Source organism: Spermophilus citellus (genome assembly GCF_964194105.1).
Source record: "Spermophilus citellus genome assembly, chromosome: 3".
In the NCBI taxonomy this organism is placed as follows: domain Eukaryota; kingdom Metazoa; phylum Chordata; class Mammalia; order Rodentia; family Sciuridae; genus Spermophilus; species Spermophilus citellus.
Window position 1 is genome coordinate 223231979 of NC_138184.1, and position 17225 is coordinate 223249203.

Sequence of the window (17225 nt, forward strand, 5' to 3'; positions counted from 1 at the left end):
GTTGGATGGTTTTTCTTTGGAAAGTGTGCTTGCAGGCCAGTTGTTTACTATCTAGAAATTAGCTGACCCAGGAAAGGGTGGTTCCCTGCAGGGTTGGCATCGTGCCAGATGTCAGGATATCTCAACACAGAAAATAAAAGACAAGCTTAAAACATGGGGAAAATGGAAGTAAGCCACAGCAGTTTCAAGAAATGACCAGGTTGGTGATCCCTGACCCACTACCAGTCCATTTGCCTTATCCCTGCTTCAGATACAGGGCATTGATCCTTTCCTAATGTTAATGTAAATTACTGTTGAAACAGGATCTGAAAGCAAGTGCCCTAGCACCCTTTCCAACCAAGTTGCCATCCGTTAGCCCACACAGCACAGAAATTTAGACACCAGAACTGACAATGATGTTTTAAGTGGAACCAGAGATTTTTAAGAACCTGAAAGATATGCTGGGAATAATTTAAATCAGAAGACATCCTGAGGAGTTTCTTAATATCAGGTTCATTTCCTCATCTTTGTAGCATGTACTTGGGATTTACAATTCTAAATAGACTTTTCCCAAGCAGAAAAATAGATTTTCTATGGTCAAAACTGTAGAGCTATTTTCAGTAAACAGCAATATTATCACAGAGAAGGCAAGTCTAATTTGTTTGACTTTTTGATTTACAAAAATAAATAAAAATAGCTTCCACATGGATTTCCTGCAAATAGATTTTATGCTAATTTTCAGAAATTGCTTATTATCTGTGTATTATCAGCTATATTAGAACTATAACCCAGTTCAGAAGTGGATTGCTCTGGTTTTCTGAGATCTTATGAGTTGTGAGTAGATAGGAGGGGGACCAGAACATGTGCACATGTGTGTGTGTGTGTGTGTGTATGTGTGTGTGTGTTACTAATGAAAATTTAATGAGGCAGAGAGCACCTCAAGTTGTCTTTTGATATTGAATAATATAATTTTTAACAATATAATTTTAAAAAATTACTAACATTTTCCTATTTCTGAGTTTGATTCAAGTGAGCCAACCATATAATTAGACATCCGTGAATCATCATGCATTATAGTTTTCTTTATGAAGTAATTCAATAATAAAAAATACAGAAATAAATCCATCTTGCTTCTAAACTTCAATAAAATATTAACCTTGGGATGATATACATAACTATTAAAATAATATTCAATACTTAGTACTTTAATCTTAAAATAGGAAAGTTTCTCTTAAAGTGATTAAATATATATATACACACACACACACACACACACACACACACACACACACACATAGTACATATATATTGCATTTAAACTCCTGTAGTGGGTACATTTTATAGCTTTTGAGTTATAAACAAATAGCTCTACTATGAGCATATTAATAACATTTCATGTTTTAACTATTTCTTCATATCAGATAACCACAATTACAATAGTTAGATAAGTACATATCATTAAATAATGTATAAGTTTGTGCCCTTCGTAAATTTTCTGGCACCAGGTATGATATTGCAGGGAAATAAGAACTTCTCCTTTTCGCCTTGTTATTTCAAACACCCATTGTGTTTAGATAGATTGAAGAAGGATTTATTGTGCCAAGAAGGCAAAGTGGAACAATCCAAAGTCTGTACCTTAGAAGAACTTAAAGTCCACAGAGAAAATGAGGTCCCTAAAAGGTAATACCACTGGAGCCTGGGGAGTGGTGTGACCAAGGTGCCAGGGTGCCATGGGACAGGAGGCAAGGCAGCTTTGCACAGGGAAGCTTGCGGGTGGGTGAAGATTCCCCGGGGCTTTGAAGACGCCTGGAATTTAACCAGGTGATACCACTGAAGGTGTTGTAGGCTACCTGGCAGAGCTGGGATTGTGATCTTCTCGCCAAAGAGTTTATTTCAGAAAGCTGTTCCTAGCTTCTCTGGAGAGAACAGATGGAGGGAAATCAGCATGGAGGATGGGAATCATTCATTTAAGTTTGTTAGAGCAATGGACCACATGAGAGGTGAGGGCAACCGGGAGGTAGAACACATAAAAGTGAATGAGTTCAAAAAATGTGGCAGGGCTAAAGTCTCTAGGAACTTGGAAGTGCTGAGTGTAGGTGGGCGAGAGAAAGAGTTGCTCAAGAAAGTGGCCAAACTCTGGCTTGAGTGACTAAATTTTGGATAAGAGGACAAGAGAAACAAGGCCCAGAGAGACAATTAAGCACTGGGCAAGGAGATAAATACGCCTATGGAATATCCATGGGTATCAGTGTCTCGGCTTGGGTGGAAGTCGAAAGGCTATGGAGAGAAGCAGTCAGAGTCCTCTGATAACTGCTGTTGTACCATGAGATACCAAGCACTTAGTGGCAAAGGAGCACATTTTCAGGAAAGAGACTGTAGAAAATGTTAGATGCTGGTCTTCACAAAAAAAAAAAAAAAAAAAAAAAAAAATCTTTGAGGATTTTGTTTAGTTTCTTCTTTGCCAAAGTAAACATGATGTTTTAGTCTATCTCTAGCCCATTTTTCAAAGGATATAGTAAAGGGATCCATTTTAACTATTTATTTAGGTTTAAACCACAGACAACTCAAAAGAAAAGTCAATAAATTACAAGGAAGAAATGAGATCCAGTTACACAGAAAAAGAACAAGAAGGACTCTATCCATGTGTAGTCTGTCTTGGACATAATCAGTTAAAAATGATGGAATGAATTTTTGCCCCAAACCACAAGCCCCAAAACATTATCTGATAATATCAGTGTTTTCCTGACTGTGGAAACATTGGGCATACGTGTAATTGTGGCACCAGGGAAAATAAGAGTGATTCTAAAAATTTCTTCCAATCTAGTGCCAAATGTTTAATGAAAATATGTGATAGTGTTTATTATAACTTCATCCAATTTATTACAATATGAAAGACAGCATTCTATCCTTCAACAAATATTCAATGAACATTGTTTGAAGCATCGTTTTAGGTAGTGGGCTTCAAGATGAGCTAAATAAAGTGTCCAATGCATTCATTCTTAGAGGAGATTTGTGGTGAACTGATAAACGTGCCAGTATATCAGGTGGAGTTCAGTGCTGTGTGAAGGAAGAGAGCTGACTGAGGAGGGAGAGAATGAAGATAGCAGTCACACTGTGTCATAAACAATGGTCAATGTATCTAAAATATTGACATATGGCTTAAAAGTAATACGTGGATTCACATTCATGTAAAGTTTGAAAAACTAGGCAAATTCTACCTTCTGTTGTTACACATTAGTTTCAGAGATGCATTTCAAACTTTTGAGGTGACTTTATATTTACTTGCCCAAATTATGTTAAATATGTATCTTTAGACATTTAGATATAAAATATAAACTCATATATACACATATGTATATATGTGCTTATACACAATAATATAATATGCATGCGATATAATAATTGTATATCTGAATGTATACAAAATAATATATATATATATATATTATTCTGTACTTTAGATAGATGGATAGATTGATAGGTAAAATGTACAGAATCTAGGCTACACAAAACCTATTACTCATTAACATTGGTGATCTCTTGTGGATCTAATTCACTATTTTCAACACTTTTATATTATTTGATTTCTTTATAAAATAAACATATTAAGTTTTGGACAACCTTTAAACAATGGTAATACAGATAATATTTTGGGGTTTGTGGATTGGGGCAAGAATTCATTCCATCATTTTAAACTGATTCAGTCTTACACAAACATACAAATATAAAAAAGTTATTTTTAAAATTTTTACATCCTTACATGCTGCTCACATCTCTAAAATATCTTATCCAAACTGAGACTATAACGATTAACAAGAATTATTTTAAAAGCCCTCCTCTACCAAGACAATTTGATGAATTAGGCCCATTTCCAGTTCTCTAAGATATTGTTAGAAGCAAAAATTGTGGAAACACTATGATTTTGCATTCAATTTTTGACTAGCCATTATTGTTCTTCCGATTGCTTTAACAGTTCAACCACACATATTTAATCACTGTATAGAAAACTTAATTCTAGGGAGCGAGAAGTAATCAGGATAATGGGGGGGGGGAAGTGGCTTGTCCTAAAGTAAGCACAACATATTATTAGATGTCAAATGAAATTTTAATGTATTTTTGTAGAAAACACAACTAAACTCTGATGTTATTTCCACTAATTCACACTATCTCTGTCTCTTTTTAAAGTGTATGGTATGGCTTTAAGTGTAAATTATACAATATAGATTATCTCAAGGAATTTGATCATTTTTTAGCTAGCTCTGAGTCACACATGCAAGCAAACATGCTGATATTTTGGAAGCATTTAACCCATTCATAGAAAAACTCTGATTAGCAATGTGTGAGATGTGACTTGCAAAGCATCTGATCTGTTTCCTAGCATGCACTGAGGACTACTTGGCATTGATGAAATGAGACTTCGTCTTCACGGATAGCTTTTCTTCATAATTTTATTAAATAATATTAGGAATGTCTGAAAAAAATAACCATACTCATTCTTTCTGTCACATTTTCTCATTTCACTAAAAGTGAGGTAGAAAGGCCTCATTATTTGCATAAATACTGATGTACCTGGAACTGAATGCTTTATTCTAAACTCTAGCAACATTTACTTCCTGAGAGTTGAAAGAGAATATTTTATGTCAATTAATATATATTGAAAGTGTATAAAACAATGATGTGCTTATTATTCGGCTGTCAATGATATGAAGTTGACCGCAAAATTACTTTCTAGAGATCAGAATTGACTCCCTTCTGGTTTTTGTTTATTCATTTTTCAAAACAAAAAGAATTTTCTCCCAACTGCTGGATCATAAATTCACCCTACGATATGAAAATCAGATTCCATTTCTCCTCTCCTTTATCTCTCATCACAGAAGATAAAGATATTGCTATTGGAATTCAGCTATGACAGTCTAGATGATTAAGAGAAGTCTAATTGGCTTTGCAGTGTTAGCAGAAGCCAAATTTAATGGTTGATTCCCCCTCCCCCTATTAAAATAAAACTCTGTGATCATAGTCTCAGAGAACAGAAGACTGTTGAGTAAGAAAATCTTTTTATGGGTAACAAAGAACTGATTATAAGGAATTGAAAGTTCAAATTACGTAGTTTCTGAAAGTTATTTTATAATGTGGCATTGCCCAAACTGTCCTTTTAAAAGCATCAATATTAAAGATAGTTGGATAAATATTTTTAAAGCACATGAAAGCCCTTGGTGATTTGAAAGGAAAGCATCCATTTAGTTTTAAGTAATGTTTGGAAGAACTATATTCACAGTGCACTTTATGCAGTTAAGTAAGAGCAGAAGCTCGGAGTGTCAGGGAGTGCTCCGAACTGTGGCTCCAGCCATTGTGGCCTTCACTCTCCTCTGTGGCCATAGGGAGCTAACTGGTCGAAATCCCTACTTAGCAGGAAAATCAAACTGTTCCTGCAGTGATGGAAATAGCTATGTGCAAGACAACCAGGACATAAAATGAGAAGACTTCTCCGACGAGCTCTCAACTTCTTACTGTTTTCTCTAGAGTCTCCCTGTGGTGTGTTTTAGCCAGACCTTGTTTATTATGACCTGGAGTCTGGCTTTGTCCAGCTTGAAATTCTATAATAATCAGAGCCAGTTTGACTACATTTTCTATGATTTCAAAATTAAAAGATGGTGGAAATAGAAATTTGAAAATATTTTGGTGATACATGCCCATAATTGTAACTAAATTTTGTTTGTATAAATATTAGATCTGTGTTTTAACAGTTCTTCTGGGAACCCGTCCATGAATTAGGAGTCCATAGGCCAGTAGTACATAATAACTAGTATCGTCTCATTCTGTAAAAATTCTGAAGTAAGTAGTGGTTATGAAATAATGCAAACACCTAATGTCTAACAACAGTGATAAAACTGTCCATGCTTCTGAAGAGTATATATACTTTCATTATTTTAATGTAAAGCCCTAAATTCCAATTAGAATTTCTGGAGTTCTAGTATGATTAAGAAATTAGCTTTTTTTTTTTTTTTTTTTTTTTTTGTACCGGGGATTGAACTCAGAGCACTGGACCACTGAACCACAGCCACAATTCTATTTTGTATTTTATTTAGAGACAGGGTCTCACTGAGTTGCTAAGTGCTTCACCATTGCTGAAGCTAGCTTTGAACTCGAAATCCTCCTGTCTCAGCCTCCCAAGCTGCTGGGATTACAGGCTTATGCCACCACACCCAGCCAGAAATTTGCTTTTCTAACTAAAAGTGAGGATGCCCGTGTTCACTGGAGTGGAACCACGCCCCAAACTCTTGATTCCAAGTGCAAGGATCTAATAAGGATTTCCAGAAAGGATGCCCAACAGCAAATGTTAAGAAGCTTTCTATAATTCAATTAGTTAAAAACTCTGGATACTACAAATTCACTACAAATGTGGTGAAACACAAAAACCATGAGAAAACCTGAGTTGACCATCCAACCCTATCCATTCTCATGTCCAAAAAGTGGAACAAAGTCTAGTAGAACATATATTTATAAATCATAAAAAATCATTGTCCCTGAGGAATGAACCATGAAATCTCCTCATCTCTTAGAGACAAAAACAAAACAAGAAAAAAAAAGCACTTTGTTGAACAAAACTCTACATCCCCAAGTTAACTTTTAAAGTTTATGACCCCATTATGAGTTTTCATGATCAATATCATAACTGAAGTGGCTTTTCTGATCATTCTGCATGCACTCTTCCGATGGAATCCACGTTGGAACACACAGCAGATAACAGGAATGACAACAGGCAGTGCCCAGAACCCCAGCCCTTCAGCAAAGACACCCCAGCCCCCCCCCCTGCACTGATTCTGTGCAAGAGCAGGACGTGCCCACAGCCGCACTAACATGCTCTTTTTCCTTCTCCTAGGGGCTGATGTCATCAATTTCGACGGCCATGTCGTGTTACCATACAGATTCAGAAACAAGAAGATGAAAACGCTGAAGGACGTCATCGCCTTGAAGTTTAAAACCTCTGAAAGTGAAGGGGTCATCCTGCACGGAGAAGGACAGCAAGGGGACTATCTCACTTTGGAACTGAAAAAAGCCAAGCTGGTCCTCAGTTTAAACCTAGGTACCATTATTTCTGTGCATTAAAACTCCCACAAGCAGCGGTTGCTTACTTCACCCTTTAAAATGTAAATTGTAATAGAGTCCCCACTATGTAGTTGATTCATTCTTAATCCATAGTGGTTGGTGTATATGGATAGATGTATTACATTAAAAAGTATTTATTGCGCATTTCTACTATACAAAGGATACCAGCCAACTGCATGCATTGGAATGGAGACACAAGGTCCTTAAGCTTATGAAGTTTATGGCCCAGTACAGGAATTAAATAATATATTACTTACTATTGCTTTTATTATAAAACAAACAAAAATAAATGTAAGTATTTATTGCTGTACATACAGTATAGACAGATAGTTGCTTTTCTAACTCAGTGTGGTAGAAGATACTAGTATTCCTCGGAGTCAATAATATGGGCCCCATATCAAATAAGCATTATAAAATCAGTTAAAGAGGTAAATATGATAAGGGTGGAGGCCTACATGCCCTTTCTGAAGCAACAGGGCCTTCAATGGAATGTGTAATAAGGAAATTTCTCTCTTAGGAGAAAAGGTAATACTCAAACTCAGAGCGAACGATGGAAGCGAAGAACTAATCATAAAGACCTCAAGGGGAAAAGGACTTCATAGGAAGGGATCCTTGTAGGCAAAGAGCTTCATGATCAAGGAACAGGAAGGAGGCCAGTGTAGAGGAACGTTATGAGTTATTGAGATAGGAGATGAAGGGATGGGAACTGTTCAAGTCCTGTGGTATGCTTCAGGGCATGGTGGAGGCTCTAGATATTATTATTATTTTGAGGGGTGGAGGTACTGGGATTGAACTCAGGACACTCAACCACTTAGCCACATTCCCAGTCCTAATTTGTGTTTTATCTAGAGACAGAGTCTCTCTGAGTTGCTTACTGCCTTGCTTTTGCTGAGCCTGGCTTTGAACTTGAAATCCTCCTGCTTTAGCCTCCTGAGCTGCTGGGATTTCAGACGTGTGCCACCGTACCTGTCTGGATATTATTTTCAAAATCGATATCTATTGGGAGTCCTCAAACTCTATGGCATTATAATCATAATTTCAAAAGTGCACTGGGACTTCTGTGAAATATTTGCTTATGCTGGCATGAGAGTCAAAGTAAAACTTCTGCATAGTTCAGGGGAAAGACAGCATCAACTTGCATGAGATAGTTGTCAGTGGAGATGCAGGGAAATGTGTGTTAGGAAAACTAGTATAGTGATCAATTCAGGGGTCATTGTGATGAGATGGGTATTACATAAGAAGAAAAGAGCAGAGAGTAAGAGCAATTCCTGGGATTTGGACTAGAGCACCAAATAGATGTCAGTGTCACTTTTCAAAACAGGAAAAACTATTTAGGAGGAACCTAAAGTCCTTTTGAACCTGGTGCCTTTGAGTAGCCTCTCACATATACAGGGGTTTCTATTATAGAACTGCATACATGGCACTGAGAGGGCAGGTACTATAATCCAGACAAAGAAGAAGTAGACACTGAGGGTAGGAAATAAAGAATGTCTTGTTATCACAGAGACCAAGGAAGGAGAGGAAGTAACCAATGATGGTGAACTCTCACGTTGAGATCAAGACTGAGAAATGAATGTTAGTTTTGACAGCATGGAGATTATAGTCCATGTACTCTCAGAGGAATAGAAAGGATGGTTTTATTGACTGATCTTGTAGGTAAAAAAACATGAAATAAGTGAAAATAAATATTTTGAATATCATAAAACTGTTCAAACTGGATTCTAGTTAAACTACAGAAATAATTTGTTTGGAGGGAGAGGTAACTCAAGTGAGTTATTGTTTGTTTTGAGTTTCTATTGCTTTTAAATGGATTATACCAGTGCATGTTTGTGTATTGGTAATGTAGCTAGGTTTTATTTAAAGCTAAAGAAGAATTCCACCATGTTGGTCCTGGCATCGAAATTACAACTCATAAAAAGCAATGGTATCTTTTTGCTTGGCCAAAATCTGCAGGTTGTATGAAAGGGTGGTTTCAAGGTACCATGCATTCCCCTGAAGTTTTCTCTTGTAATGCTATAAAAATTCTAGAAAGATTTTATACCTTAAAATACATAAATAAATAAAGTTTACATGTTGAAAGAATCACAGTGGAAAGCTACAACACTGAAGATTAGTATTCCCAAAGAGACACTGCCTATTTGACTTTCTTACCAATTATCAACTGAGTGTTCCAACATTCCTGAATATGGAATATAACTTATATTACTTTGAAAATCAGAATTATATTAAAAGCTAGAAAAAGAATTCACCATGTTTGAATGCAACTTTAGTTTTTAATGTAGGTAATGATACATTATCTTAAACATTTATTATTTATTATAGAACTTTTCACATTCAAAATCTGATCTTATCAAAATAATAGTTTCTATAAGAAAAGGAAGATAGGAAAAATTCACAAAAGAACTTTATTACTTAATTATAAAATGTTACTTTACATTAGTAATCAAAATGTCAAGTGCATGTGAAATTTAGGAAAATGCAGGTATTAAATATAGAAATTTAATGTCACTCATTAAATAATAAATCATTAAACAAAAAAAATCATCATTCCTAAATAATACCAAGATGTTAGAAGAAAGGTAGGCACTGGATATTAAAGTCAACTCATTAAAAAAAATGTAAACCACCTATAAACATCAAATTCTCAACCACACTAGCTATAAAAAAATGCACCGTAAAATAACAAGTTACTAATTTTTGCAAAGTCTTGAAATGATGAAATAAGTGCTGGTGAATATGTACAAAAATATACTTTTTAAATCATTCTTTAATTAAGATGATGTTCTTGGGAAAATGACTAAGTAGTGTATCTGCAGACATTTAAAATAGCTTGTGTATGTTTTCCAATAATCCTAAGGGAAAATTGAGAAATGATTACAGAGAATTTAAGTCCAAAGATGAACTCTTAAAATATTAATTACAATGTAAAAAAAAATGAAAATTGTTACATGAGTAGAAGAAATATGTTGGTAACATCTGACAAGTCTATGCTAATTTTTAATTATATGGGGAAATACTACATAATGATCCATAGCACATAAATAACATGGGTGTCAATGCTGTTGCCTTAAATGTGCATATATAACCCTAAATATTTATATATATGTATTACATATTTATAAACACATACATACAAACATACATATATACATATATGTATGTAATGAAAAGGATGTATTCATATAAAAATTTGGAAGGAAACACACCAAACCATTCTTAGTGGTAGAATATATAATCTTTTCTTAGTTTATTTGTTGATTTTTCTTAGTATTCTCTGCTTGTGGTAATGAACATGTATTCATTTTCTGTGCAACCTGAGTAAAACAGCCTGAGATCATCTTTAAAACAGGACTTTGTAGAAGGAAGGAGGGAGGGATTGAGGGAAGTGTGAACGTGTGCACACCAGGCAGCAGAGGATTATATCTAATCACCCAGGCAAACACCTGGAGTGGCCTTTCAGAGCCCACTGTGGTGTGCGGAGGTGCGACCTCACCTTTCCAAAACCAGGAAATGGTTATACCACCCCCCCCCAACACACACAAAGTTCATTACTTTTTCACCTGGAAGCAGTTTACTTAGAGTTTTTGTGACTGAACAGACTTTATGACAGTCTTAGAAATATCGCCACTCAAACATCTCATGTCCCCCTTTAATGCCGTTCGGTCAACATCAGGCAGGGCTTCCTGCGGCTCAGCTTCCAGTGTGTTCAAAGCAGGAAATCTCAAGGGAGCCTGGTCACTCAGATGTGTGCCTCTCCTCCTCCTCTCCTTCTTGCCTGTCCCCACTGCCTGTCTCTCTCTCTCTCTTTCTCTCTTTCACACACACACACACACACACACACACACACACACACACACTCACCATCATGCCCCCACATTTGATTTCCTCTTCATGAATAAAGAAATGATGAGGACTCTTCCCCCTATTTCACACCTGAGGAAAGAGACTCCAAGCCCTGGCTCAGGCATCAAGCTCATGTTAGAGGCCACATCAGACCCCAGACCCTGTGGCTCCAGAACCCCCTGTGATACTTACTTCCTGAGGAATCTACCAAAAATTAGCAGAAATTATGGCACTGTAAAAAAAAAATACTAATTTTTAAGGGAAAAGAAAGAATTCCATCTTCATAACTTTCATGTACTTTATTTATTCATGCATTTGATACTGGGGAGTAAACTCAGAGATGCTAATCTATACCCCTGGCCCTTTTTAAATTTTTACTTAGAGACAGGGTATTTTCAAGTACAGGCTGGCCTCCAACTTGAGCATCTCCTGTTTCAGCCTCCCAACTCACTGGGATCTTTCCTGTACTTTGTAAGAGTCTTTTTAGCACAGTTACCTACTAGTTCTCCTGGTCTGCCTCTAATGGAGGCAGCTCTGAGGATCATCAGCCTGGCTGGGTGTTGGAAAGGAAAGACCCACCCCGACCCTACAGCCACCTATTGTTTCTTTTTCTCCTGGTGACTCAGGAAGCAACCAGCTGGGCCCCATCTATGGCCACACATCTGTGATGACGGGAACCCTGTTGGATGATCACCACTGGCACTCTGTGGTCATCGAGCGCCAGGGACGGAGCATCAACCTCACGCTGGACAGGAGTGTGCAGCACTTCCGCACCAACGGGGAGTTCGACTATCTGGACTTAGACTACGAGGTATGCAAGTGCCGTGAGTGAACATTGGCGACTGCAAGTGAGCCTCAGTCACCACTGCAGTGTTACTCTAGTGACACTCACATGCCTATACATGGTTTTCATTTTCTTCTCCAAAAAACAAAAAGGAAATTTCATGTTTAAAACATAAATTATACATATATTTCATTTTGTGTAATTCTAAATGTCCAATCCTGAGAATTTGAAATATTTCAAAAGTCTTAATACCAAAGTAATGATTTAAAGAGAAGGGCCATGCCATTAGGGCCATATGGTAAATTCAGATTACACTTGTAATCTTTCTAATGGTGTATTAGTCTGCTTTACATTACTATAACAAAGTACCTGAGGCATCTACGTTCTTAGAAAAGGCTTATTTAGTTCATAGTTTTGGAGTTTTTAAGTCCAAGATCAAGTGGGCCATGTTGGTTTGGCCTCTGGTGATGGTGGCAAATAGTAACACATCATGGAAGGAGAATATATAGGAACAGTCAAATCTTGAACCAAAGCAGAGAAAGAAAGAACTGGAGTCCTACAATCCTCATCCTACAATCCTCTCTGAGGGCACACCTCCAAGAACTAAGTAGCTCCCGCAGGCCCCGCCTCTTAAAGGTCCACACTAGTTTCTGATACTGCCACTGTGAGGACCAAGCTTCCTTCTACCAGGTCCTCTCAACATTCAAATGACCATAATTGGTAATTAGTTATGCATCGACTCTTCTTGAGAATGTGCTGTGCATTATATATAAAGCACTATCTAATATATTTTGTAAAATGCTGGATAAGAAATTCTCATTTCTGTGTAATATTTATAAATTTATAAGGATAGAAAGGTCTTTTGATAAGTTCTATTTTCTCAGGTATAGTTACCATAAAATAAATGAAATAAAATATAGAATATTTTAAAAACCTTGTCTACAAACAAAAAGACATATTTTACCTTCTAATAACTAAAGATTAAAAAGCACTTAGTGGGCTGGGGTTATCGCTCAGTGGTAGAGCACTTCCCTTGTACGCATGAAGCACTGGATGGGATCCTCAGCATCACATAAAAATAAATTCAATAAATAAAGTAAAGATATTGTGTATTAAACATTAATCAGTACTGATATGATATACATATATATATCCTCATAATATTTTAGTAGGCATAGCAGGTTTTTTAATAAATTATTTGGAGAGCAATTTCAACCTTAGAATATTCACCAAAACTGTTAATAATATATAGGGATAAAAATTATTTAAGAAGATACTCATCATATCTTTATATGTAATAGGAAAAACTTATTAACACTTAATATCAAAAAGCAACATAGTATTAAAATTAAAAGAATGAAATACTCTTCATCCCAGTGGTTTCCACTCATTCCTAATTCCTGGAACCGTTAGTGTCTTAGTAAGTTTTCCATAGAAGTCCTAGGCTATCAGGCACCCATCTTAAAAACTCTAAATATATTTTTTATTTCAATCTTTGATAACAGTAATCACTAATTAATGGGATGAGTGAATTCACCTTGGGACATCTCCGACTTTGGGATGAAATTTGACATTTCCATCCTCTTTTTCTAGTTCATTTTTTCTTTATATAATATCTTTTTATGAGAGGAATGACCATAAACCCAACTCCACAAAGGCAGGAGGTCCCCATAAGGAGGTCACCATGGTCAGATCCTGGAGAGGCAGCCTCTCAGGTGGTGCTTATCACCAGGTCCCAGAGAGTCCCACTGCTCTTGTTCCTGTAAAATTGTAAAGCATGCCGATGTACCCTGTGAATGTGCTGGATCGGCTTTGAGTTCTTGGCCCCAGCTTTGGGATCACAGATATATACATCTGTGCACATTATATACATCTACATATAAATTTCTAAGAATGTGGAATATGCTCCATATACAAAAATGTGAAAAAGTTAGAATTTATGACTGATTTTTATTTATATGTTCAGTTTCTAAATTTTGTGTCATATAAATATATTTAAATATTAATATATTCAGTATATTAATATATTTGATAAAATATATATTCATTCCTAAATAGAGATTTAGACTAGAATATACTACATAAACCCTAATGGATATTATGTTAACATTAAATAAACTTAAGGTCATTGGTAAATAATTATCTTATTGTCCCCCCAAAATGTCTTCAAAGCAAGACGATTAGTGGAAGGAAAAGAATGTGAAAATCCCAGAAATTTTTATATTCTTTAAATTGCTTTAACTTTTGGCTCCTTGTAACTTGTCTCCCAAGGTGTGAGAGAACTTGGAGATGAATTATTCATCCTCCATTAATAAACTCTGAAGAACTTCAGAGGAGGTGGGAAATCCTAGAACGTTTTCAATGAGCAAACATAACTCCAATTTTCAAAAAAAAAACTGAATTAAAAATTGGGGTTCATAGACGTTATTGAGTTTGTGATGAACTCAACGAATATTTGTACACACACAACACCTTCTATGCAGGGTCAACAGTTTCATGGGTGCTTTGAATTCTATCTATGCACAGTACCACACATTTGGAAACCTCAGCCATCGATAACGATCTCTGGGATGTATTTATTAGGAAGAGACAGTAGGGAGAAATTTACATTTACTGAGAAAAAGTTAGGATAGACCAACATTTGTCTCTTTGTAAAGCTACTGCCTTGTAACTTTCCTCTTAGACACTGCTGTTATTGGCATTCCCTGTAGTAAAAGTAGTTGAACTTACCTTTTTATTTATATACATTTATCTTAATATGAAGAGATTCATTTTGCTTATTTGTTTAAGAGAGTCTAGGGACTATGCTGAAGTCAGTCTCCCTCTATTGTCACACACATCTCCTGGATGCATCCACATAGAAACCAGTCTCATGTCCACATAGGCTGCATGAAAATTAGCTGCAAACCTAAACTAGTATGAATCCCATAACGCTTCTCCTGAAGTATTTGAAGTCTAGCCTAAAGGATCAGAAACCTGATCTTATCTTCACAAAACCTGGAAATGTCCTGTTTCCCTGAAATTCCATATTTTCAGTTCTTCCAGAAGAAGGCTAAGGACCTTTTTGGCCAAAGGTCTGAGGCCAAGGGCCTTGAGGCTTAAAGATGAGGGTGCACTGGTAAACACGTCACAACAGGCTCCCCCTAGGGAGTGCTGCAGTCCGGCTGCAGCAAAATAACCTGGGGGGTGACGAGCAGTTTGTGTACATTGATACAGCAGGAGTAGGAGCCGTTTATTGTAGGACAGGAGGGGTATATATACATTCCACACAGCTTATCTTAATTAACATAAACTCAGCAGTCAACCAATAAGGAATCTCCACACTTCATGGCTCGCTGGTGCCACCTCACAAACCACTCCCCCTGGCAAAATGCCAGGCGCCATCCTGACTTGTTTATAGATTCTAACAAGGGAGGAAGGAGAAAAGTGCACTGGTTTGGTTTTTGTTTGTTTGTTTGTTTGTTGGAATTTCCTGATTTTTATAGGGGATATACCCCATCCTCATTGATATCATGTTAGCAACTTGATAGCACTGAACAGGGAGTTGGAAAGAGGTTCCCATTAGCACACTCTTATACAATATTTGCATCATTTAGGTAAATAAGCATACATAATCTCAAAAAACGTACATGACTGTAAAATGTAGAGGTGAGTTCTGAGGAGATATTAATTTTCTATTTAGTGTAATCTCTTTAGTTTAACTTTACATAATTCAACTTCTAATAATGACTCTGTTTAAAATCAGTTCTCATGAACCACTCTGAGGAGGATCCATGTCAGGGTAGAATGCACATCACCTGTCACCATCACCAGAGGTGCACATCCTTAAACAGGCATTATGTGCATCTGTGCACCTCACATGACTCAGTGAGGAAGAGGTTTTGTGGAAGAGCATCTGGATTCCCCTCCTTCCTTCCTGTCTGCAGCTGTATTATATCATGAAGTGGGTCAGTTGCCATTTGCTTTCAAGCTACTGGCAACATGGTGGCCTGGGGCGGGTGGGTAAGGAGCTGTGGAAATGTGCTTTGTGTCATTTTTCCTCCTCTGAGCCAATGAAACCAAACGGTGGGATGGTAAACTGGAGTTTGGCCTGGACTTTGTCTGTTTTTCAGTTGAACACCAGGACATGCCCACCGTGGATATTAAATCTTTGTCCTTTGCAATGTAGTTCTGCTTGGAAGGAGGGAAGAGATGGCTACTGTCCACTGAAGAATGGCTAACTATCTGGCTAGGATTATAGAGAAAATCCATGACGTAGGCTCACATAGGACCAGAAGCCTGGGTTCAATCCCTCTCTGATCTTACTGGTTCTGTGATGGTGTAACTCCCATTCCCCTACCATAAGATGAATGTAGTAGCATATGTCTCCTAGGGTTAACTGAGGAGGCAACAGGACATTATAGAAAGAAATATGTTTGTGTATGTATGCTTCAAATCTTCGAACGGGTTGATAAGTGTTGTCTGTTGACTTGGAAGCAATGTACCCAACTGAAAATCATTATTTTCCCTAAAGACAGTGGGAGAAAACATACTTAGATGTATCTAGTAGTCTGTACTATACTTTATACTTTGTATCTAATAAAATTGTAAATGCAGTAATATCTTTAGAAGCAAGGTTATTGGATGGTGATCTCATTCATAAGACTACCATAAGAGACACAAAAACATGATTGTTATTCTGACAAACACCACAATTTTTTACTATCAGAATAATTAGAATATATGAAAGTACTCTGTGGTCCAGTTGCAAAAATACGTAACTAGAAATAATGACATCCTAATGATACATTATTATTACATAAGGAATTGGGATAAGAACCTACTCATTTTTTAGGAATCTGTTAACTTGAGCCAGTGATACTTCAGTTGGTGCCTTCCTTGGGGTAGGGCATGTGCCTATGGTTGTTGAAAGCAGAAAAACCATAAGGGACTTTGAATCATTATCCCTAAGGCAAAAAGAAGCCTTTGAGTAAAGAAACCAAGTACACCAAGGAGTAAAACAATAATTTAAACCAGTATTTAGTAATATTATTAAAACACGAAGCTATGTGTCATCAAACACAGATTTAAAAACTGCCCATTCTGGAAGAATCGATAGAACAAGTTGCAGACAGGAAATCCAGCACTCCATTTTAGTATCTGTAGTTATTACCATTGGTGTCATGTACAAGTTCATAGGACCTAATAGGGCCCTTTTGGTGCACCTGGAAAGTATCTTCCCAATAATTTTACTACTTTAGATTACTTTGTGTTTCTCTTTTTATAGTTTCCTTACTCTTTTCTATATGTTTTCACTTTTGCTCAGCTTTCTCCTTCTCATCCTACCTACAGATTCTGGGGCAAATGACCCAAAGTCAACTAACAATGATTAATAATTTTAACTGAGGTTTTTCTTAACACTGCTTCAGAAACTGTCATTAATTTGTTTTTTTTTCCCTAAAACTAATTAAGCATTCAAAATGCCAAGACACCAAATTGGACTTACCACAAGCCTTCTAGAACACAAAAGACA

General features: G+C 36.6%; 1 protein-coding gene across 1 annotated transcript in view; it reads left to right on the top strand.

Annotated features, from left to right (window-relative positions):
- CNTNAP2 (contactin associated protein 2) overlaps positions 1-17225 on the top strand; it is a 1934648-nt gene that overhangs the window by 846306 nt on the left and 1071117 nt on the right. Inside the window, exons 5-6 of the mRNA XM_081283562.1 lie at positions 6860-7063; positions 11556-11740. Of these exons, the coding sequence (XP_081139688.1) occupies positions 6860-7063; positions 11556-11740 (389 nt within the window). The remainder of the gene's footprint in view (positions 1-6859; positions 7064-11555; positions 11741-17225) is intronic.